Genomic DNA, 23,371 nt, shown 5'->3' with positions numbered 1-23,371 from the left:
AGCCATTGGAACAGTTTCTTTCAATCACAGGGCAGGAATCTTTCATGTAAGACTAGCAAATTCACCTGAAAAGGCAAGAAAATACATTCTGGTATTTATCTTAAAATGCTGCCTAACCAGCAGGTGTATCTGCAGTACTACAGTATGGGAAATGTGAGCACACTACATTTTTGTAACAGATGTTTTCATTCTAAAACGTTTTTGTTCTTTGCCATTTTAACTTGGGAACAGAATGAAAAAAAGAAACCATTACAAAAAAAGGCAAACATATCATGATTGCAGCAAATTACATCTTTTAATGTAAAACATCAAGTCAATTTGAAATCCTCAATTTCTAAAGCTACTCTTGGTGAACTTTAGCATGATCCAAAATTTCATTGTTTAAATTAAGTTCTGGAACCCCTTCTCTGGAAGTGCATTTTCATTTCTTTCCTGAAAAACAACAAATAAAGAGCATTTTAAAACACATTAACATTTTAAAAATTGTTTATAGCTAACAGAACTTTTCTATAATCTGCACATTTACTTAAAAACATGCATAGGTACAATAATTTTAAGCAAATTACAAGGATAGTTTATGCTCATCAAAACCTTTCTTTAACTGTGTAGAAAAGAACTCTCAAATATTTTTTTTCCTCTTGAACTACGGATAAATCACAATTTGTTTTTAGAAAATTGAATCTGACTGATTTAAAAACCTCCCCAGATGTTTTAATGAAACATCAAACATGTTAGTTTCCATTAATTGCCAAAAGATTCCCCCTGAAGAAAGCTGGTGCTTTGGTAGCTGATTTTATAAAAAAAAAGAGTCCATATGCAGTACTAATCAATTCTTGAACAATACCCAAACTCTGGAAAAAAGATCACCGTGATCAATTTCTTGCATTAGGAATTTGTCTTTTCGCATACCCCAGTTTGCTCTCCATGAGACACACAGACAGGGAGAGAAGCCTGGGGTCAGAGTGCAGGGTCAGCCATTGCACAGCGCCCCTGGAGCAGTTGGGGTTAAGGGCCTTGCTCAGGGGCCCCACAGAGTAGGATTCCTCTGCTGGATTTGAACCGGCAACCTTCTAGCCACAGGCACAGATCCTTAGCCACAGAGCCACCGCTCCACCCTTATTGAGTTATTGCTTGAGTCTTACATGAATTGTTCTCATAGTTTACATCTTAATTAATTATCACCAAAAATGTGTCACCTATATAATTTGTGTACTATGAGTGGCCTGATGGTCCATACCAAGAAAATACAAAACACTGAGAGCAAGTACTGAAGAGAATCTGCACATTTTTTGACAATATACCAACACTGACTTGAGTAGCATGTCACCTGCCAAGGCATTCAAGATTTTTTTCCAAATCCATAAAAACTGTAAAACAATAGGATTTCCATTCTAAAATGATAACACGTGGAAATCAAAAGAAAACAAGCCGCACATGAATATTGTGGAGTCAAATTGGCACTTAAACACACACCCTTTTTTACTGCAATCACGAAAACATGTATGCAATTTGGCACGTCACATTTAATAGAATTTGTAAAATGCAGAAAATAAAACTGAGGCCTTTTGTATTCCTCAACAATGGAAATCTGGCAAACTTCTGTTGTGATGATGACATTAAAGACAAAACCTGATTCAAGGTTTTAACATTAAACGAACAATAGGGAACACATTTTACTGTCTGTACAATATAAATCCTTTATTCTCCGAAATCCACCAAAGAGTGAATTTAAGACGCTCCATACAGGTCAAATGCATGTTCTTCGGCTGTGTTTCATCATACCTGAAAGGCTAAATCAAAACCCAGTGGTGTATTAATCTCTGCCATTACACTCACACACGACACTCAGCCCTCAAGGCAGCATGGAAATTCAATTATGGCACTGAATCATCTTAGAAACCTGAAAACAATGCACCCGTAAAACACATTAACTGACTTTCATGTGGCTCATTGATAATCTGACTTTCTTCAGATTCTTGTGTTTAAACTCCATTGTTTAAATTTCAGTGTCGCAGAACCTTTAAAGGATCTGATGTGAAAAAAGCATCCTTAGCTAATCCAGTGTCAAAAGCATCCTTATCTTTTGAGTCACTTGTGTGTCTTCGGCTGCTTCCTGACAACACACAGGGAAGGAATTCTCAAGGGCTGTATTGTATTAGTGGAACGGGACAGGAAGCCCTGTGGTCTCTTCTCTGATGCATGGCATGAAATAAGGGGCTCGGCTGGGTAGAGCAACATGTGAGAAATTTGCCAGAAAGTATTAATGTTTATGAGCCAGCAAGAAAACATTTCAAACGCACATAGAAGAAAGGCCTGCGCTGTATCAGATGAGAGGAAAAAAACATTCTTGACTGTGGCAAAGATTTAATTTGATTTGACATCTAGAATACACTGCACTTTCACCCTCTCAAAGAACCGGATCCTCACAGCTGATCTGGGATACAAGACGTGAGAAAAGCGACATATGGAAAGTGCAGTCATATAGTCGTGGTTGCGTTCAAAAGCTAGGAATGAGGCTCTCCCATAGAGAATAGTTAACACTTTCACATGTATGACCGGGGTAGACAAAGCAGCTGGCCACATCAGGCAAGGGACTGCATTAACATTTCTGTTCTGCTGATCTGTTTTATTAACCCTGGTCTCTGTTATGCTGCTGCTGCTGCTGCTGCTGCTGCACCAATCGGAACCCACCTGGGAGCTTGAGCCACTTGGGCACTTTGCTGGGATCAGTCTTAACTGGTTTTGGCGCTTGGCTGTTAGTCTGTGGCTGGGGCTGGTCTGCCGCTGTGCTCTGCTGATTGGCCGGCGCGTTTGAATCCAAGGGGGGCGGAAAAAACTCTTCCGAATCTGCTGAAGTGGATGATGGGGTCGGCGACCTGGGCATGCAGCTGGGAAAGAATACAGAGCACAAGGAAAGAACAATTAGGCTAAGGGCTTTGCTATTTTTGGACACACTCCCCCAGCCCCTTTACACCCTAGTCCTGTGGCCTACCAGAGCTCAGGCAATAACAATAAGTAATCCTCTTACATAACCCTGCCACAGATCACACAAAGAGAAACTGTTAAATTAGTATTGGACAGCTTCTAAAAATACATCCCAAGTCTCGAGTGACGTCAATGGCGAAAGGGACTATCTTAGTTTCAAGGAGGTAATAGCTGACCCCTGGCACAAGGGGGTCTGTGAAGAGCTTAAATTATAGAGTGATCAAACACACCGATATTAACATACTACTGCACCAGCTTACTTTTCCAGTGCTGATGAAGCTTAAACCTAAATGTCATGTGCAGGAAATCTCGGAGGTGCGGCCCTTGTTGATATTAAGGCATGAGTGACTAATAACTAAAATCCCTGCAAAAGGCCAAGGTGGGTGGGTCACTGGTTAGTGATGCAGAATTGCACACAGTTATTCCTAAAGTGGTAGCTCTGCATCGTGCACAAACATTTATACAGGTTTATGGGAAGAGAGATATGAACGTGTGTTCACAAACGCTGTTCACTGATACTACAATAAGCCTAAGGTACTTATCAAATCTTTCTCAAAGTTCTCAGAGGGAGCATTGTTCTGCAGAATTACTGTATCTCTATGAGTGTGTTGATGCTAAATTCTAAAGTATGGGCTAAATTAAAACTATAGTATACTTTCTGGGATCAAGTACCAAACACTGCATTTATCTGAATTAGAGAAAAACTTGAACTGTTTTAACTACAGAAAATGTTGTGTTTTAAGAGTACAAAGGTCAGTGTAACCTTTTATCTTGCAGAAACTTTCTAGGTTTTATTGCGGACCACCTAAATGCACTCAAAGGACCCCAGGTGGACTACAGACTCCAGCTCTAAATCTTTCAATAATCTACCTGATAATACACTTGGAAAACTCTTCAAGACAACCTGGAAAAATATATATTAACCTCATCCTCAAATCCCCTGTTATGTGCTTTAACTACCCCCATATATCTCTCTGATGGTGCCTGAACTGTACAGCACTGTTAAAAGGGACCTCATTCCTTAATTCCACTAAATATGCAAGGAAATTTCAAAAAGGTGGAAGCGCAAGAAAAACGCACAGGAGAACTCCTGCGGCACCTCTCTGACACAAAGCAGAGCAATGACCTTTTGCATTTGGAAGGAGCTCATTTGAGACATCAGAGGTCAACCATTTGAGGTCCTCATTATTAAAAGTTTCCTGTACTCTGTGTTCTATAAATATAACCTAATCCCTTAAACTATGCCTTCAGCAGCAGCAGACTCTTATCTCGCTATAGTGTCCCCATTGCTTATTGGTTTGATCTCGCAGGATGTGTGAAAATAACTTTGCAGCTCAACATTTTGGGGATATCGTTATGATGCACAATCCGTTCTACCCAGATAACATGAAGAAGTCTGGGTTAAAAAAGTTTGATAACCATAAGAAAAGTGAATAAGATCTTATCACAGCAGTGAATGCATTTTATGGTTTTCCCCTAAGAGATGTGATGTTAACTTGTGTTGGTGTGTTTTAAGAATGTTTATAATATATATTTCTTCCATAAACAAGATAAACATTTCGAGCAACTACTGTAAGAATGTATGCATAAAGGTATTTATATGCTAGAAGTAATGTGATCTATTCATCTCCCAGAAAAATTCCTTTTATTAAAATATTCCGCCTAAATGCCCTTTTAAGCTATTAGAAGACAAATGTAAAGGAAGTCACTGGAACTACTTTGTGTGGGAGGAAGCAGGAAGAAAACCTAATCGATGAAAAATTCAATGATGGGAATCAGATCCGTTAGACTTTTGCTCTTGCATTGACACCCATGATATGAACTAATACTCAGGGCTAAAGAATACTTTTTTAAAAGCTTGAAACTAAGTAGAACATACTCAAGGCAAGCACAAAGTATGCATTTTTGCACATGTGACGCAAGGTGGGGTGGAGCTGGCTCATTTCCGGGGCTGTGCTTATCTTAAACAAAGGCGGAGGTCCACAGCCCCTGATATTGGTGTCCCCAGCCAGCCACCCGAAATTGACATGCTGACTAGCTCCACGTTGTCAGTGACAGCTGCAGCACGACAGAAGGGCACCATAAAAAGAAAAGTAGTTGCCGATTCTGACTTAAAAAAGTAAGATTATATGAATCAGAACCGGGCGTCACGGTGTTGCAGTAGTCAGCACTGCGGCCCCGCAGTGCTGGGGTCCTGGATTCAATTCCTCGAGTTCTATCAGCAAGGAGTGTACATTCCTCCTGTCTTCATGTGGGTCGCCTCCCACAGTCCAAAGACACACTGCTAGGTGAACTGGCCTCTGGGAAAATTGCCCCAGGTGTGAGTGTGTGTGCCCCGCGGCGGAGTGGTGTCCTGAGCAGGATGTATTCATCCTGCCTTGCGCCTGTTGCTTGACAGTCCATGCCCCCCCGCAACCCTGTATCTGATCAAGCAGTTAGAAAATAGATGGACAGATATAAGCTAAAATCTATGCTATACTATATTTTTGTTTCATAATAAATAGTATTCTATTTATGGATATGCTACGTAATAATACTGTATGTGGAGCAAAACAATGACTGAAACTAAGCAGGACGTCCTCAACGCAAATGGAGCTGCAGTTTTCTACAGGCAATATTGTTAGTTTGTAAGTGACAGGAAGGCGTTGTGAAGCCTACCCAGCTACAGCATCATCCGCCTGCCGAGGAGGAACTTTGGAATCCAGCAGCTGCTTCTGTAAATAATAATCTGCAAAACACCGGAAAAGAACACAGGCATTAAAAGACAATAATACTTGAGATATCCCTAGTGTAAACTGTATTTTGTTTTCTTTTTAATAACAGTATTTTGGGGTAATAAGTAATACTGATCTTTACTGTACATCTGTTTAACTCAAAGTATCAGAAAGGATTAAACACAGACCTAAGAGCGACGGGGGATGATTTCATTTTTTAAATCATTTGCTATTTGATGATTTTTCCCAGATACTAAAAAAAATGTATTATAAATACGAACACTCAAAGACTCTTCAGTGCCTAAGACACTGGTAGCATGTTTCTGTCCTGTTTGCCCACCACTTTGAGGAAAGCACACAGTGATCTTTCTCACTGGGTTTTCAATGGTGTGTGAGAACAGTGTCTTTCTCACAATAGCTCAGCTGCGTGGATCTCTATTGAGCTGGCACAGCAGTACCGAAAAACTGCTGTACTTTCTTTTGAAAGGCAAAGCAGGATTCATGGCAAGGGTGGTTACCAGGGGAGCTTAGAAAATAAGAAACCACTAACGCCAGGCTCAGAATGAAAGGAACATGATCAAAACCACTCACTTTAATATATATTCAGATGAAATGTCAGGCTGGATTTCCCCATTTTGCCTGCAATATGCCTAAGTTTTTTTCATCTACTAGAAAGCAGGCACAGAGTTGATGTTTTTTTCTTTACATCCAGACTATGGACACTAGTGACATGTGGTCTACATACAGTATCTAACCAAACAAAGTGACGCAGAACTGTCTTGAAAGTGAGTGGAGGCAGCAGGCCCATTACTACCTAGCCGATAACAGTCTTCCTCTAAACTGTCTATAGAACCAATTCCAAGAGGTAATTCCTGCCTCCAACGTGCCCCACATGTGGAACTGAGATACACCACTTCAAACAGTAACCAATTTACTTAATAAAATGTATGGGGATTCTCCTAGAAAGATTGTTACAGTACATCAAAGGACAAGAGTGCTGCAAGATTGAGAAAGTAAAGACATGTAATCTATGGTGTATATTCAGAAGGTGTGACATGATGAGGCTGCTTTGGTTGCAGCAAATTACCTTTTCAAAAGCAATGTAACCCTCAAATCCAATGGCAAAAACTCTGGGCAAGTGCGTTAGCTTGTTAATTACCGGAGGGTGTTTTAGTGCTGGACACAGTGGTGAAAGGTTTTTACATGGATGCATCTGCTGAACGTTTCATTTTATATACACACGAAAAAAGGCTGAAGTATTGCAACGTCAAGGCTTACACACCTGGAGGAAGGCCTGCAGAGGCTAACTGAATAGGTCCAGGAAAACCAATCAGCATGCCTCACTACTACATCCACAAAACCATATAAAAGAATTACACGTAAAGCCCTTTTCTTTTTAGCTGAAAACATTTTTTTTAATAAGTGAGGCAATTTACTTACCTGCCTTGACATCAGAGCCGAAATACACCAGGGCTGCTGGAAACAAGTTCGCCTGAACAAGACAAGCAAAGAGAGTTATGCCACATGGCAACATGGATGTCTTTCAGATCAGGGGTTGATGAATGAGAGACACACTGCTTAGATAAAAAGAACCAATTATAATAAGAAGTTTCAATAAGAGCACACATGTATGAGACAATCCGACTTCAGGTATTGAAAGTTAGGAAGGGTGATTTGGTCAAACAGTACAGGCCTGCCTCCCAAAGGTGGCTAACAAGAATTCTTCGGCTCATGTAGGATGCTGAGAAAGGAACAATGCCATAGGGCACAGCATGGCCCAAAAGCCCTCTTCTTCCAAAAAGTTTTTCCTTTCCAGGTCTGAAACCTAAGCCTCACAAGCATGAGAATGGATTAAATCTCAACAAGCTATAATTTAGAATGTCTTTTTTGAAAAACAACAGAAATATGTACAATCTTCAAAGTGGTCCCTGTTCTTACCTCCGTACAGAAAATTAAAAAAAAGCACCACCCCATTAAAACACCACTTCAATCGCTGGCTACCGCACCAAAGAAAACACAATGCACTGCCATTGTGATTGAAAGATTAAAAAAAAAGCTTTTGAATTTGACTTATGGGGTTTTGTATTGTAAGGGAACAGGTCCAGTGTTTTTGTTTGAGATCAGAGCATGTCAGACAGCAGCAGTGATGTCATACTGATCAGCAAGCGGCGCCAAGGACAGCATGCCAACTTTAACCCGCGGTTTGAATTTCAAGAGGTGGATTGCTCCTCTGATCTGGGTTCAGTCTACAATCCGCAGGCGCTACTTTTCCAGATTTAAAATGCTCAATTCGACTGAAGCCTGAGTTTACAACAAAGAGGACAGAGTTACACTCAGGCGTCTGATCCACAGTGACTGTGGTATTATACCGCTAGTCTTGTGTTTCCAGCTTTCATCCTCCCCCTCGTGTGACGTTACTTAATGGTTAAGCTTCCATAAAATGTTTCTTATGGATCCTATGCTTTTAATATTTTCAGAAGATGAAACAGAGCAGCTGTCTAAATATTGAGATTTCTTTATGTATGCACCCCATGAAAAACAGACACAGCAGAGTGAGAGATTAACAATCTTTTCAGAAAAAAAAGATTTATATAACTTTTTACTAAAGCACGGTCTTTAGTTTCACTTAAGGGGAAAACCAACAGTCATTAAACTGCATTTAAGACCATTACATGCAAGCACCAATTAGAAAAAAAAGTTAGATTATGTGTAAAAATGTCTAAAATGTGTAAAAATGATTACGTTATCGGGCTTCCCAGTACTGTAATCTCTTATTTATGAATTTATGACTTTTGAAAACAGCAACAAAGCAGAATTGCTTTAAAAACCCATGTTCCCTGGTTGCTCAGATAGTTAAAGTGCTGTTTTGGAGAGAAGGCCGAGTCCTGCAGCAGGACAGACACTGCTGGTTCTAGTCAGGCTATACTAGTCAGTCTACTGTGACTGTGTTTCTCAACAGCACCACAGAGAATTGGCTGGGCTCCGCCAGTGTTGGGTGAACCTGAGCTGGGCAGGATATCCTTTGGTGATCCATGATTTACAGGCTTCCCTCTCTTGATGGTGTGCACATTGCAGCAGGGAGCCAAATTATTTAACTAGCAATTCTGAAATGAGCGGCCACAAAAAACAATATTGGCAATTCTACCAAATAAATAGAATTCAAACATATTTTTTGGAATGCACCTTAAAAGTGAGTGATCTCCCTTAGACCCACTTCCTACCTAAACGGTGAAGCCAAAAGAATTACTGTATTTATTAAAACAAAATTCTGACTTTCACAATTATTTTTGGGGGGCTACATCTGTATTGATAAGATTTTAATGCTGTATTTTAATTAATGTGATAAAACAACTGTAACTATAAGGTATTTTTTATTTAAAACCATGAGAGGAATATTTAGAGATTAAATATATTCTGCAAAGGAGCAAGAAAAAGTTTATTCCCTGCTGAAAAAGAGAAGAAAAGAATCACAACGTTTCGGCTGTTGAGCCTTCTTCGGGTGTCACAGCCAAAACGTTGTGTTTCTTTTCTTCTCTTTTCAGCAGGGAACAAACCTTTACTTGTTCCTTTGCAGCCTACGCATGCTGACGCAGCCACCTACTTTAATATATTCTGTCTGTTAAACAGCTAAACAGATAGCTACAAGTCGCACTAACAAATTGCTAATTCTATTGCACTTAAGAGGTGAAGATTTTACATTGAAAAATTTAATGTTAAAAAAAAATCTGAAGAAAATTGCAATGTACATAAGTTACCCCAAAAAGAACTCAAATAGATCCTGCTTTTAAGAGAATTCCAAATCGAAAAGTTAAACTCTGTTCATACTTGGTCCCCAGCTCCATGTGACTTTCTACAACTCCGCCGCCTCCCAGCCTTGAATTTTTGGCAATACAAGAACAGAACCCAGAACCAGAACAAAGCTGATTCTGACAGAATATGCAAGTGGAGTGAAAGGATTTAATAAAAGTTCAAAAACATTCCCTCCTGCTTTGGTGTGTGCATGTTTAGGAAAGAGGAATACCAGCTCATGCACTGTAGGCTAATGATTAGAACCACTCGGTAGAGCCGTCACTACCCTCCAGCAGCGTTGAGATCAAAGGTGGAAGGGAAATATCACACATGCATCAGGTGAAATGTCCAGGAAAGCCAAACATCACTGCCAATGGAATTTTTGCAGGTTTAATACTAAAGAAAACAGCGAAAGCATCGTTTCCATCAGTTAGGTGCAGAGATCCAGTGCTGAAGTAAGGAGAACTACAGAGACAAGTGGCACTTGAATCAGGCCAAGAGCCAGCAAGAACTCCCGCCCCCCCACTCTTCCAACAGAACCAGCCAGCTGTAAAGGGAGCATGGCTGCAAAACAACAGGCAGTTTCACTGTTTAAAAATTTAATCACAGGCCAAAACTGAAGTGATACAGATTTGGGGCATTTTATAGGTATGTGAAGCCCACCAGGATTTCTTTAAAGGGGGGAAGGAAAGTATGAGAAAATGCTGTTCATGAGATTTCGGAAGATCCACCAAACTTAAACAGAGCCATGCCAGCTCAGTGGAGCCTTTGGCCTATGAGATGAAATGAGATGAGATCTTCCCACAGACTATCAATTCCTACACCTGCTTCACCAACAGACAAAATTTGCAACCCCCCCCCACCTCCTCCCAACAGGATGTCTAAAAAAATGCAACTATTGTCTGAAAAGCGATTCAAAATAAAAGACAGACAGACCAACCTTTTCCTCCCTTCCTGACCTTGCCATGCTAATGACCTCCCTTTCTGCGGGTCCTTCCTGCCTTCCAATGTGTCCACTAAGCTGTGAACCCTGGCACAGGAACCAGGTTCAGCGGTGTGAGGAACTGAGCCGGCAGCCAGCAAACCATAACTGACGGAGCTGCCTCCGTCTCCATCTAACCATTCTTCTTTCTCCGGGTCGGGGGCTCCTGAACGCTTTCTTCCAATCTGCAGATGGAGCCCTTGTTCTCTCTCTCTCTTTCCCTCTCCAACCCATGTTGGAAATGCCAAGGGGTGCAAAGGCCGTTGTTAAGTTATCACTCCCAGACAACGCTGAAAGGAAGCGCAAGCCTCAGTAAACACTCCCTCTCAGGTTAGTGAAGCATGTGAACCCTCAGCAACGGGCTCTGAAAGGCCTTGATCTTCTGCAGGCATCACGAAGAGAGCAGGAACACTTTTCATTTCTGCACTGCCCGGTTAAAAAATATGTGCATTGTATACTTCCCCCATATTATTTATTGTTTCAGCATTAAAAATATTTTCAAAAGTGACAAGCATGAAACATGATATTGTACTTGGACACCTGCTATTGGATGAGAGCTGTTTCAAGGAATTAAAATGTACCCATCTCCGATACCATGAAGAGGTAGACGAGTTTCCATTTCTTGCCATGCAAACATGTTCATACTCTCTCTGTGGTTGGACAGCCATTTCTACAGTGCCCAATCTAATTTTTTATGTTTTATTTTATTTTTTTCTGATTCAAAGGGAAATGTGTTTTCATTTTAGGATTCTTCAGCTTATTGCTGTTTTCCATTTGCAGGTCTGGGAAAAGATGTATCCAAAACCACACATTACAAGACAAGACTGTGTCAGGTTTTGCATTCTGCTCTTCTTTCGCTTGTTTCTTTTTCAGTTTTTGAAAGACATACTTTGGTTGGCAACTAACACATCCTATCCCTTCTGTGACCTAAAAAAGAATATTACATTTTAAGACTTCTATGGGGCTTTAGAGAATCCTAGCCAACATATCTACTAAACAATATCCAGCATTCCCAGGATTTTTTAAAAATCTGTCAACAGTTCGGAAAGCATTGGAAAGCTCTGATGTGGTTACAGCCGCAGCAGAATTAGAGAAGAAACATATACAAACAGTATACTGTGCAAATGCTCTTTAAAAAACAAGGGAAAACAATTTACTTAAAATCATGAATAAATTAAACACATTTAATTGAAAAAAGCGAGAGCCCTGGATCATCAAAAACAAAAGGTGAGATTGGGTTTTAACGGAGACGTTTGTAGTATAGAAAGTGTCACTGGATAGCGTTCAAACATCTGTCTTTGTTGTGGCAAGAGAAACTTGAGACAGAATACCAAATAAATAATTCCCAAAAAAAAGGAACTGAAAACGCAAAATCATTAGGATGTCAGATGAGTTTTATTAACACTGGATTTCTGGGCCTTTTGCTTTTCAAGTCTAAAAGGAGTTGAGTCTTAAAGACCTTAAGAGAGCCCAGCCAGGACACAAGTGAGGCTCATCAACACCGGATCTGCAGACAGGCTTGGAGACGGTGCTGAGAGAGAGCAGCAGTGGAGAATGCTAGTCTGCCAGTGTCCTCATGCCAATATCGGTTGAAAGATGACAAGAGTTGTTGGAAAAAACATGTTCTCCAACTTTCCTGGCGGGGGACCCCTTTAAAAAATTGCTCTCAATTAAGGACTCCTCACTAAGTGAAAATATTAGATTTCGAACTGATTTCATTATGCTGGGAACAAATATAAATGATCTGAAGCAGAACCGCATATGTCACTATAGTCCTGGTTTAACACTACAGACTCAAGACCATCAATATGGGGAAACACGTGGATGCCTTTTCCATGACTAGGGATCAGGTTGCGCCAAACGACATCAGGTTCTGAAAAACAGGACCTGGTGACTTCCGTGTTGCTGCCGACGGTACGGAAATCACAGTCTTGATGGAAATTACTCCTGACCTCTTGCATGTTAATGACATCACATGGGTATTTTTCTTCCACCTGTATGACACTGCTTGGTCAAGGCCCTTGGTTCTGCCTGTCTGATGCTTAAATACTGATGCATGCCTTTGTTTCGTTAAGAGTAAGAATTCTATCTAAGGTACTAAATAGGCTTCAGTCTGTCCTGAATTCTGCAGCTTCTGTAGTAAGTAAAAGTACTCTGCATCAGCAGGCAGCTGCTTCCCCTGTAAACTGCACAGGCTCTTGTCAGTTGTCAAATGTCACTTTAGAGTGGATTCCTGCTCATGTACTGTATAGAAAGATCTAGCTGGGTTATAGAGCTTCTTCAACATTTTCAACACTTGCTTTTCTTTTCTATAGATTTTCTTATTTCTCCTAGTTTTTCCTTCATTAAGCGATATTGTCCAGCATTTTGAGATTGTATTTTATTAAATGAGCTAATAACATTCGATTATTGTTGTTGTAGGAGGTACTGGATTGAAACATAAAAACAAACCCAACCTTAAAGCTTGAAAAAAATGAAAAGAATTACAGCAGGCATAATTACATAATATACAATTTTTAAAAAATTATGGCAGCTGAAAATGTTCACACAAACACTTCCCACAAGATCTGGAGCTACGCATGGGGAGAAATTTGCTGTTCATTAGCTGTCAACAAATTTGGCACCTTAGAAAAGCCCTCTGGGATCGTCTGACGCAAATGTGGTACATTTCAAATGAGATGCAATATATCTTTTAGAAGCACATTATACAGTATTTTGCTTTATGTCTGGTTTATCAGTTAGGAATGCCTTGGTCTTAGTTCAGACAGAGATGGCAGAAACTGAAAAAACCCAGACTGTGGTCTGCTTTTAGGCTGCAGTGGGTAATCTTCCTGAATTAAACAACATCTATAAAAGACACTGAGATGGGATTTTGCAAAGACAACGCGGTTTGAATACAAGACACAGATCAGCTCCAGGAGTCAGAAATTCTGTATATTTAGCTACACAGTTGGTTTTGCCCTGCTGTGTGTAAGTATGATGCAGATTTAAGAGCTCTGAGATATGGCTTAGCTCCAAGGTATACTAACAGTCCTGAACTTATAAAAACACTACTCTGAGTAGCAAATTGACTCAGCTGTAGATTCTTTTATTCTCAAATGCATTGTTTTCACATCAATTCTGCTTGCAGTTTTGCATTCAAACGGATTCCTTAACTCCTATATGATTGCAGTAACAGTATCAATTGTCCACATTTTCAATAAATATCATAGATGTATGTATTGTTTACAGTTAAGGTAGACTTCAGATGACTTACACTGAACATAATATGTTTCATTATGTCACTTTCTGAAATGTCTCTTCAAGAAAGTTAAAAACTCGTTAATTACAAGGGAAACTTTCAAAGCCTTTTCCTGCATAAGAGATTAAGCATCTCTTAAGGTTTTGCAGCTGAAGAGAAATATGAAACATTTTCAGGATAGAAAATATCTATAGTATTTAAGATGAAGAGAAGGACATGTTTAAAGACTTGGTAAAATCCAATGATGATGAAGTATATAAAACAGTCTTGCCAAATGCCAGACATTTTTTGTTATTCTATAGGGTGTTTGAAGTTCTAAAACGCTATCTGTCTTTAATTTCTGCTTTCCTTTAATTCCTTGATAACATCTCATGGAGTGAATTCACAATGGACCCACTTTCACTAAACATCTGCAGTTGCCAAGTGTCCAGATTAGGATGAAGCTAGCGTCTTATCTTCTGTATGTTTCTTTAATTGTCTTTCTGACCCGTGTCAAAAAGAGAAACACAATGTCTACTTTTCTTCCTAAACGATAACAGTGGGTTATCATCATTAAGGCCATAGCTGATGTTACGACAGTACTATAACTACAGGCTGAAGAATTTAGCCACCAACTGTCCACATATTGTAGTTAGCATTCAGCTGTGACACATGCAGGTTGAATGCTAACTAGCTGCATTTGAAGTTCTAGAGTTTTTATCATGGACCTTTCAGTGCTTGAAATAAGCTCTTTATGTGTCCTAATTTTGTGACTATATGAAGAATATGAAAAACGAGCCTAGCTGCATTGAAAAAAACAAAAACATGCCTATAGTGTAAATAGGACCAAAAAGTACTTGAAACACACCCAATCACATGTATAGTTTTCCAATGCCCTGCAGTCAGACACGCATACACTGTTAAGGGTTTTAATCTACTAATTACTATGGAATATTACCTAGCCTTCAGCTGTTTTTTTATTCTGATTTCATTACACTAGTTTCTCCAGAAAGTCTACTTTAATCTCACCTATAACTCTAATGCACTGACAAACTGCACAGAATGGATGCACGCACACTGTACAGAATCAACCTACAGCATACAATCAAACTATACTTCACCTAAAAACCAACATTTATGGGCAGCAGCATTTTATGCTTCTCAGTTTTGTTACAGTATCTGATTTCTATTTTACCTGCTTCACACAACACAGATACAATCTCAGAGATAAATAAGATAAATAACAAAAATGCTTAAAGTACTGTAAATTAAATATATCATTGATATTTATTCAACTCTATTACCACGAATACAAAAAATCCTGTTTCCTTTCCTCCTTCAATAGAATGTAGTAGGTTATATCATTTTTTGCAAGACAATTCCTGCATCCTAATTAATAGCAAAATATAAGCACAAAAATGAGCTACAGTTGAATGCCACCTAAATACTGCTTTTAAATTAAAGTTTTTTTGGGGATTGGACAAACCAACAAAACTAACAAAAGCAATGTAGCACTTGTAAAATGAGAATCCTTTTTGGCTCCAGGTCTTCAGTGTACAGTAATCAAGGTGTGAGACACCTTCCCCCAAAGCATGTTAAAAAGGCATGAAAAAGAGACGGCCTGAATGCAAATTACTTGGTTTGCCCTCTGATTCATACATAAAAAATCTGGAAGATGTCCCAGGCTGAAATTTCAAGTCTACAAAACTGACGCTTATAAGACCAAAAAGGATGATTATAAGGAACCACAAAATACCAAGAGGTGAGAGAGGAACATATCTCATTCCCTCATCATGACAGGTATGCTGTGAGCGAGTCAGCAACATGGCTACTTGTTGTGCAAAAGCACACAGCTGGAAGAAAGTTTTGTTTAAAACAACAATTACAAACACGAGGGACCAAAACTGGGAGATCATAACAGATAAAAAACATGGGCCGAGACAAACTGAGAAAAAGCACCTCACCTCTGTCAAAAATTAACAAAATGTCATCAAGCCAAGCTTCTTTGTGCAAGAACAACTTCTGCACATGAATGCTACTGAGTGTGGTTTAAGGGCATACAAGTCTCCACGCAACCTCATAAAATAGATTTTTTGGCTGCAGATGGACCTGCCAACAGAACACATTGTCTGTAGATTGATGGTAACTGAGGAACTGTCACTGAGCAGTGCCTTTGTGATATAGAGAGTCAGGGCCAATCTTCATTTGGACTGATCAGCACTGTACTGCAACAAAATTCAGGTGCAAGTTTAAAATAGATTATTTAGTGTCATAGGTTTTAAGAGGAAGCTAAATCATTGTTTCACTTCACAGCCCAATCAAGGATTTTCATCCATCTAGTCTGTCTCACATAAAGGTCACAGGTAACTGTGACCTGCTCTAAAACATCCTAATTACTAGGCTTTTTTTCTCCATCTGAATGTTAAATTAATTGCAAATAAGTGCCAGGTTTTCCCAAAAAGATCTCATAATGGGTATAAACACAGTTCCCTGCAGAAGGTTTGTTCTTATTCGTGGGCAGTGTGCATGGTTCTGGAGACAGAGTGCTGAAAAGAGTCTATAAAGTATTATAAAACAAAGATTTAAAACCAAAACTTAAAATATATATAGCTATACATTTAGAAAATATATATATATATTTTTTTTAAATATAAAATATATTTTTATAAGTCAATCTCACAAGAACAACTGCGATTCTACCTCAAAAAGCAGGAAGAGATACCTGATACCTGCCACTGAGCAATGTACTGCACGGAGCACGAGCTGGTCGGTGAGGTGGTGAGGGCCAGACCTCTCTGTGCTTGTAAGTTGTACTAAAGCCTGTCCTTGAAAACCACAAGCTCCATGACAGGAAGTCCACAAAACAAAACTGCAGTAGAGCCAGAGTGTCATTCCCACAGAAGCCACGCAGTCACAGGTGGAGCACTGTATGGCACATTCTTGACTTTGTTCCTGACTCATGCATTTTCATTTCAAAAACTAGAAACGCACAGTAAATCAAACAGATATAAGGGAGCCATTTAATTCAAAGTTTCACGTGGTGCTCACTCCGCCCTCCCAAAAAAATCCCTGTAGTGCTGCTCCAGGATCTTCTTTTGTCCATCAGCGCTCGGGCACAGACATCAAAGGCCCGGAGGGTTACACAGAGAGCGCCAAAAAACAAAACAAAACAAAACAAAGAGTCCCGGAGGGGTCGGGGGAAATTCACGGCACAACTTCCAACCGCATCAGAAAAGACACCCTAAAAGAAGAACAGTCACCTTCAACCTGATTAGCATCAGCTCTCACGCATGTGAGGCTTGTAGCGCGCTCTCTCGCACACACACGCCTGGTCGGATCCCACTTTGCTGCCTCCTACCAGACAGTTATTTAAGAGCAATGTTCATTGTTCATTAAGTGACAAACACTGCGTGGATAGAATTGGGGCCAGCGTCTGCCGGGCAGTTTTTATTATTATTAGGACGATCATTATTTTTGTTATTATTATCAGGTTCCGCAGTGGAAACAATGTATTTAAATAGGATACACGGCATTCCAAGCGAGCAAATGATCTTTCTGAAGGGCCGCCCTAGAAGAGAGTGTGCTGGGACGGAGGAATCAAAGGCCTGTTAGGATGGGAAACATTCTTTCCATTACATGACACAAAGTGATTAAGATTCTTTGAGCCTGTTGTTGGCCTGATGCTAAAAAAAATTTAATAGGCAAGACAGGCATATAAAGAAGAAAGCTCTGAGCCCACCACAGAAACTGCTGTGAGGCTCAGAAGGCCGGGGCGAAACAGGACCTAAATAACCAAATAAACCAAGAAAACAAGGAGACCCTTTTAAAGGGGGGGGAAATAGTTCATAGAAAACATTCCTGCGTCTGTAATATCTGCAAATATCACTGCGTTTAACAATCAGTACCCTATGAAAATATGGCGTGGTGTATTACAGCTTCATTTGTGGCTTCAATTATTTAAAATAACATGGAGAAAAAAAAATCATGATGGGGAAGACAACAAACGAGTGTTAAGATCCCTCCTGTAGGGTGACACTCCACTTTTAACAGTCTATACTTCCCACGTCCTAACTCAATCAGTAGAACACCGGAGCAAATTGCTTTCACTACTATGGAAACAGAGACTGACAAAAATACTTTCCACATACACTCGAGGCAAGTGCACTTAAAACCAAGAGCTAGAAGCACTTCTTGCTCAGCAATGTTATTGTATCTGATATCTTGCTTTCTTCCAAGAAACAAAGATCCTTAGATCTCTCAGCTATTAACTACCCAATGGGCTAGATGGGCTGAATGACCCCAGTATCCTTTCTTATGTTCTTATGACTTTAGCAAAAGCAGATGTAATTCATCCCACTTTATACCATCACACTGTGGCAGTTATGAGAGAGATACCAAGAAAATAATGCTGGGAACTTGCAACACCAAAAGTCTCCAAAAAATATTGTTTTCGAATAATGCTTAAGAAGCAGACTGAACAGATCAATGTCTAATAAAAAAAAACACTTCCTTTCCTTAATCTGAAAGATAATCTGCCTCAGATGTCCGTCAACATCGGTTATCAAAATGAGTGATTTTTTGCAATGGAGGTACAAGGTGTTATTACTGTCGAAAAATACATTTGCAAGCTAAAGTGAGCCTCCTTCACATTAATGCCCTGGGTCAACAGCATTGATGGAAAGCACAAACTGTTTTCACCTTTCTGCCTGAAGCACAGGGTACCTCTGACATGTGCTTGGGTATGACAGTCATCATTAAATGAGCTTCTATCAAGTGAATGAAATGCTACCCTCTGTGCAGTAAGTATAATTAAAACCTCAAAGAAGGTCAAAACCATTCAATCTTAATGGTAGGCTACATTCCAAGCTATTCATTTAATACTAATGAACACCTTATAAATCACTGATGCGAACTGATGACTTATCCTGAGAGGAAAAGAGATATTAAAAGTACAAAGGGCACCTATCCCATGGGATTAGAGGTTGAATGTCCCTTTGTAGATTAAGTACTGGATTTCCATGACCAAGAAAAAAAAACTTCATTAAAGTCTCCTATATTATCTTTTTATGCTATTTGAGGTGGTGCATTCACTAACAAAAGGAAAACACAAGGAAATATCTCCAAGCTATGGAATGAAGGATAATGTACCACTTATTTTGAAAACATGCTGAATGGTGAAATGGAGACCACTTCAAGTGATGTAGATTTAGGAGGACATTATTTCAAAACAATGCACTTCCTATGCTTAACCCACTAAAAGTAAAGAATGTATTGTTCTGGGACTTTTCTGCTTAGGTCCAGTAATTCTCTCCACTGAGACACGTTTTAGCAGATTGCATCACCATTGATCGCACTGTTCTCTACTGTTCTCAGCAGATGAACTTCACAATGCTGGTACATGTCTTGCTTTAGAATTACTTAGCTCCCTCCTTTGCGCCTCTTGTGCTCAGACAGCAAAGATTGAACTGGGAACACAGGGAATTTAGAGTGCGCAAAGACAGGCCTTACTGACCCACATCACTTTTTCCAATAAAAAATGTTTCCCAAAAAATTAAGCTTGGAAAAACAAAGCTGGCCTCATTAGGTTTTTCTGTTTTCTTCCCAATATGGAATGTCACCTACCTGAATTAACTAGAAAGTCAGAGAACTGGGCTGTATCTCCATTAACAGCAATCTATATCCATAGCTCCCTCCAAGCTCGTAGCTTGCTATTTTACACAGATGCAGGGCTTCTTGAAAAACTTACTACCGGGGGGGGGGGGGGGGATATGCCAGAAACACCACCACGGGGTTAATACAAGACAAATGACATTGCAGTTTGTATTGCGGGATAACTCTTACCAACCCCAGACTAAGACTAAGCCCACCAATATTGTGGCCACATGTGCTTGTAAGTTTATCTTGGTTCTCTTTTTTTTTACCCAAAGGAATCTTTGAATTAAATAAGGACCTAAATTATTTGCATCTTGTTTGCCCATGAAAGAGCATACAAAAGCCATGCACACACAAACACACGCTCATACAAATAAAGCCTCCCTGTGCCCTGAAGTAGGAATGGAAAGTTTATTTCTGGGGGTCTAATCATGTAAATCTTCCATTGAAACAATAAACGTTTCAACTCTATTTCATCTCACACTGGCCAGGACCACATCAAACAAAACCCAGAGGTCAGGAAGGTTCAGCTGTAGGCTTTGGATAATCGAGAGTCTCAGAGAGCACTTCTTGATAAGAGAAGGGTCCCTGCCAGCAATAATACTCTTCCGGTTACGTCCTTGCACAGTCACTTTTTTCCAGATGAAAAAAAAAATCACATATATTGGTTAAATGGGAAAGTTTTAATTTTTAGATGACTTGAATGAATTTAGGAGAAATAAAAAATAAAATTAGATAAACACCCTGCTCCTACACTACATGTAGAACCTCTATTAATGAACTGGTAGAGTGCTATGGTTTTGCATTGCAGGGTCTCTTATTTTAAACCACTGGTGTCAGTATAAGGAACACAGAAGACATACTGTACTCCTGGTTAATTGCTAAATCAGTTAATCAGTCAATATATTAGAGGTCTATATTGTGACTTGGATATTGCAATGCCTTGAACAACCTATACTTGCTTGTGATTTCCGCTTATGGATGCTCCATACAATAAATTAAATGAGGTCAACACAGCTTACAGAATGTAATTCAGTTCCTTAAACAAATACTTCAATGGACAAATTTAGCACGAAGGATAGATGTGAGTATCTCAGCTGTAGAGCTAAGTACAGTAAAATGTAGTCTGAATATTTCTGACTTTTTCTTGCACCCCAAGCATGTTGTACCACCACTGGAAAGAACACAAAGTACTAATTTTCGAATTAGTCTGAATTCAGCTTTGACGGCAAGACCAGGATAAACGGACAGAAGGAAGGACGAAATGAAAATCGCAGCTAATCCTCGAACTATAACCACCACTTTGCTTACAATGGCTTGGGTCTAGCCTAAAGTTGAACTTAAACTGGGCAGCGGTTAAAAGAAGAAAATAAGGATGGTAGCAAGTAAACAAAGCAATTCTGGAAGAGCTGATGAAAAGCCGGCTGGAGGACAGGAAGTGGTTTGTGAAGTGCAGAGCAGAGGGGAAGATTAAAAGAGTGTCACATTTGGAAGCGCATGTCGACACTCGGGGGGCTTGGCGGCCCAGCTGCATGTGACAGATAAGGGTAAATAACGGAGGGAAGGCCGGGCTGTGATGTCCATCATCAACATCTGGGAACTGCTTCCCGTTCCTTCTACCATTAGAAGGAATTTTCTTTCCTCTCGGTCCCCCTTGTCCCCCTCCATCCCAGAGACATCTCTCATACTTCAAGGGAGCACAGCGCGCAGCCAGACCCCCGAAAACATTTAAGAAGCCATCAGATAAACAAGTTCTATTCCTGGCAGAGGAGATCAAAGCACCCCTGTATTAACCCCATGTGCCAATTTCAACTGGGCAAAATCAAAGACAGATGAGATCAAAACAGGAAGGAATATTCTGCTATTACTTTAAAGGCTTGTTCTAAGAAGGGAAAGGGTGTGGGTGTGAGACTATCTTGTTTTCTGCATGTGAGGCTGCCCTTTATATTCATCCTTAAGTCACCTAAGCAGATTTTTTTTTATTTTCCTACTGCTACAATAGTGCAGAGTATCTGTGTTATATACAGAATATAAATGCAACAGGGCACCTATACAGGCAGTGATGTAAATGTGTCAAGGCTTGCTCATTAAATATTTAAACTGGGCAATAAAGACATAGCCCAAAGACATCCACACTTTATCAGTTGTGAATAATATCAGAGAATTAATACATGGCATTGTACGGGTATATCTTCATTGCTTAATTCACTTCCTCGTTGACCTTGTCCACAAAATACTCGGGTAAATTCTAAAACACAATCACTTCCTTCAAACTCGCGAGAGATATTTAATGAGCAAAACATCACGCTTGCACCAGGTGCCCAAATACATCCCTTGTGTTGTTTATATGTGCAACACGTACACAATGGCACGTGCTCCTTTTATTCTGCCAGGATAGAGCACTACAGTAGGAAAAGAGCAGAATTCAGTGATGCGGGTTTCTGTGTTAATTACTCTGTTTCACTCAAATGTCACAAATGGAAAGCTGCCAAGTCAATTTAGTTCAGTGCATTTCCATCCAATAAGAAAAGTCCTAAGACCGGTCAGGGCCCTTTAATAACCTGTCAGCGTGTGCTGTATTTCTTTTTCTGTGCTGTATGTTTTGAGTCCTATTAATAACCTGAAAACAAGAAAATTCTTACTCTTTGCTAATGATAATAAAAAACTGAAAATCTGTCTTCTACTCTGAAGTCAAAATTCAGGAATTTCCTATCTGGTGTAAACTGATAATATTATTATGGTCGATTTAACAAAGTATCAGAATCACCTGTATTCGCCAAGTACATTTCATGTACAAGGAGTTTATTCTGGTATACCTGGTGGTGCACAAACGATTCTCCCCTACACAAACAAGGCAGCAGACATTATTAAAACAGCGCTCATACACTGTTATTGGGAATTCTGGTTAAGCAGAAAGAGAGCCCTAGAAAAGAAGCTGTTTAAGACTGGTGGCATCTTCCTGAGGAGAGTTTATGAAGCAGGTGGTCACCTGTGTGGGAGGGGTAATCAGCAATCTTTCCTGCCTGCTTCTTTGCTCTGGAATTGTACAGATCATCAGTGGAGGGCAGGTGACAGCCAGTGACTCTCTCTGCAGAGCAAATAACACACTGCGGTTTGCCTTTGGAGCAGGCAGGTGCGTTACCAGGCCGAACAGTTATAGAGGCAGTCAGCTCTGAATGATGGCTCTGCAAAACTGTATCAGAATTGGCTGAGAGACACCAACCGGCGCAAAGAGCACATTCCCTTCTGTGCTTTCTTTGTAATACTGGTGATATTCATGTCCCATTCAAGGGTATAAGAGATCATAAATTTCCAAAAACTTAACTCCACCACACTCACAGCCACATCATTCGTTATCACAAAGAGGGGTTTTGGAGAATGTTTCTGGAAATATGCCAGTTGAAATAGAACAAGATATTTTGTGAATAAAATGGGAAAACAACAGAAAGGTGTAAAAAGAAACATGCAAAAATAATGTCAATGATCGTTAATGAATCCCTTAAAATGGACCTTGGTAAAATAATGATATTTAATGTAACTATGATCAAGGGACCAGACCTTACCACACAAGGTCACACACCTGGCAATGGATAAGCCAACTGTCTTCTCTACCATAGTACAAATCTCCCTTTCTAAAACCTAGCTAAGCAGAGCCACATTAAAAACAGCAAGCGCGTGTGTTGTATCACTGGCAGACAAGGGATTGACATTGTGTTGGAAGCTGATCATTTTTTTCAGAAAGCAAAAAAAAAAATATATATACACACACACAACACTGGAAAAACTGAAAACAGAGCTTTTTTGGAATGGGAACTCTAACCAGTCTAGAGGGTAGCTGTCACCAAACACAAGGCTTAATATTTAAACAGGCTCTACTAAAAAGGGCAAGGTTCTTGAGAAGTTCAGCCATGGAAATCATATGAATTATTAATAACAGTTAAGGAAACATTTGGATATGGCCATTTCCACAATTATTGTTATAGGTTCATGTCCAGCTCTTCATAAGAGATTTGCTTTTTAGTGTGTGCA

At 39.8% G+C, this 23,371-nt stretch overlaps 1 protein-coding gene across 2 annotated transcripts in view; it reads right to left on the bottom strand.

Annotated features, from left to right (window-relative positions):
• Positions 1 to 276: 276 nt before the first annotated feature.
• The window catches only part of aspscr1 (ASPSCR1 tether for SLC2A4, UBX domain containing), a 67,675-nt gene continuing 44,580 nt past the window's right edge, over positions 277 to 23,371 (bottom strand). For both annotated transcript variants that reach the window (XM_088599781.1, XM_088599782.1), the window contains 4 exons: positions 7,140 to 7,191; positions 5,644 to 5,713; positions 2,692 to 2,888; positions 277 to 432 (listed from right to left, as the gene is read on the bottom strand). In XM_088599781.1, coding sequence (XP_088455907.1) covers positions 422 to 432; positions 2,692 to 2,888; positions 5,644 to 5,713; positions 7,140 to 7,191 — 330 coding nt within the window. In that variant the 3' untranslated portion in view covers positions 277 to 421. The remainder of the gene's footprint in view (positions 433 to 2,691; positions 2,889 to 5,643; positions 5,714 to 7,139; positions 7,192 to 23,371) is intronic.

The sequence above is a fragment of the Lepisosteus platostomus genome, chromosome 11 (genome assembly GCF_059453375.1).
Source record: "Lepisosteus platostomus isolate fLepPlt1 chromosome 11, fLepPlt1.hap1, whole genome shotgun sequence".
NCBI lineage: Eukaryota > Metazoa > Chordata > Actinopteri > Semionotiformes > Lepisosteidae > Lepisosteus > Lepisosteus platostomus.
Note: the sequence above shows the minus strand (reverse complement) of the source record. Positions and strands in the feature narration are given on the sequence as shown.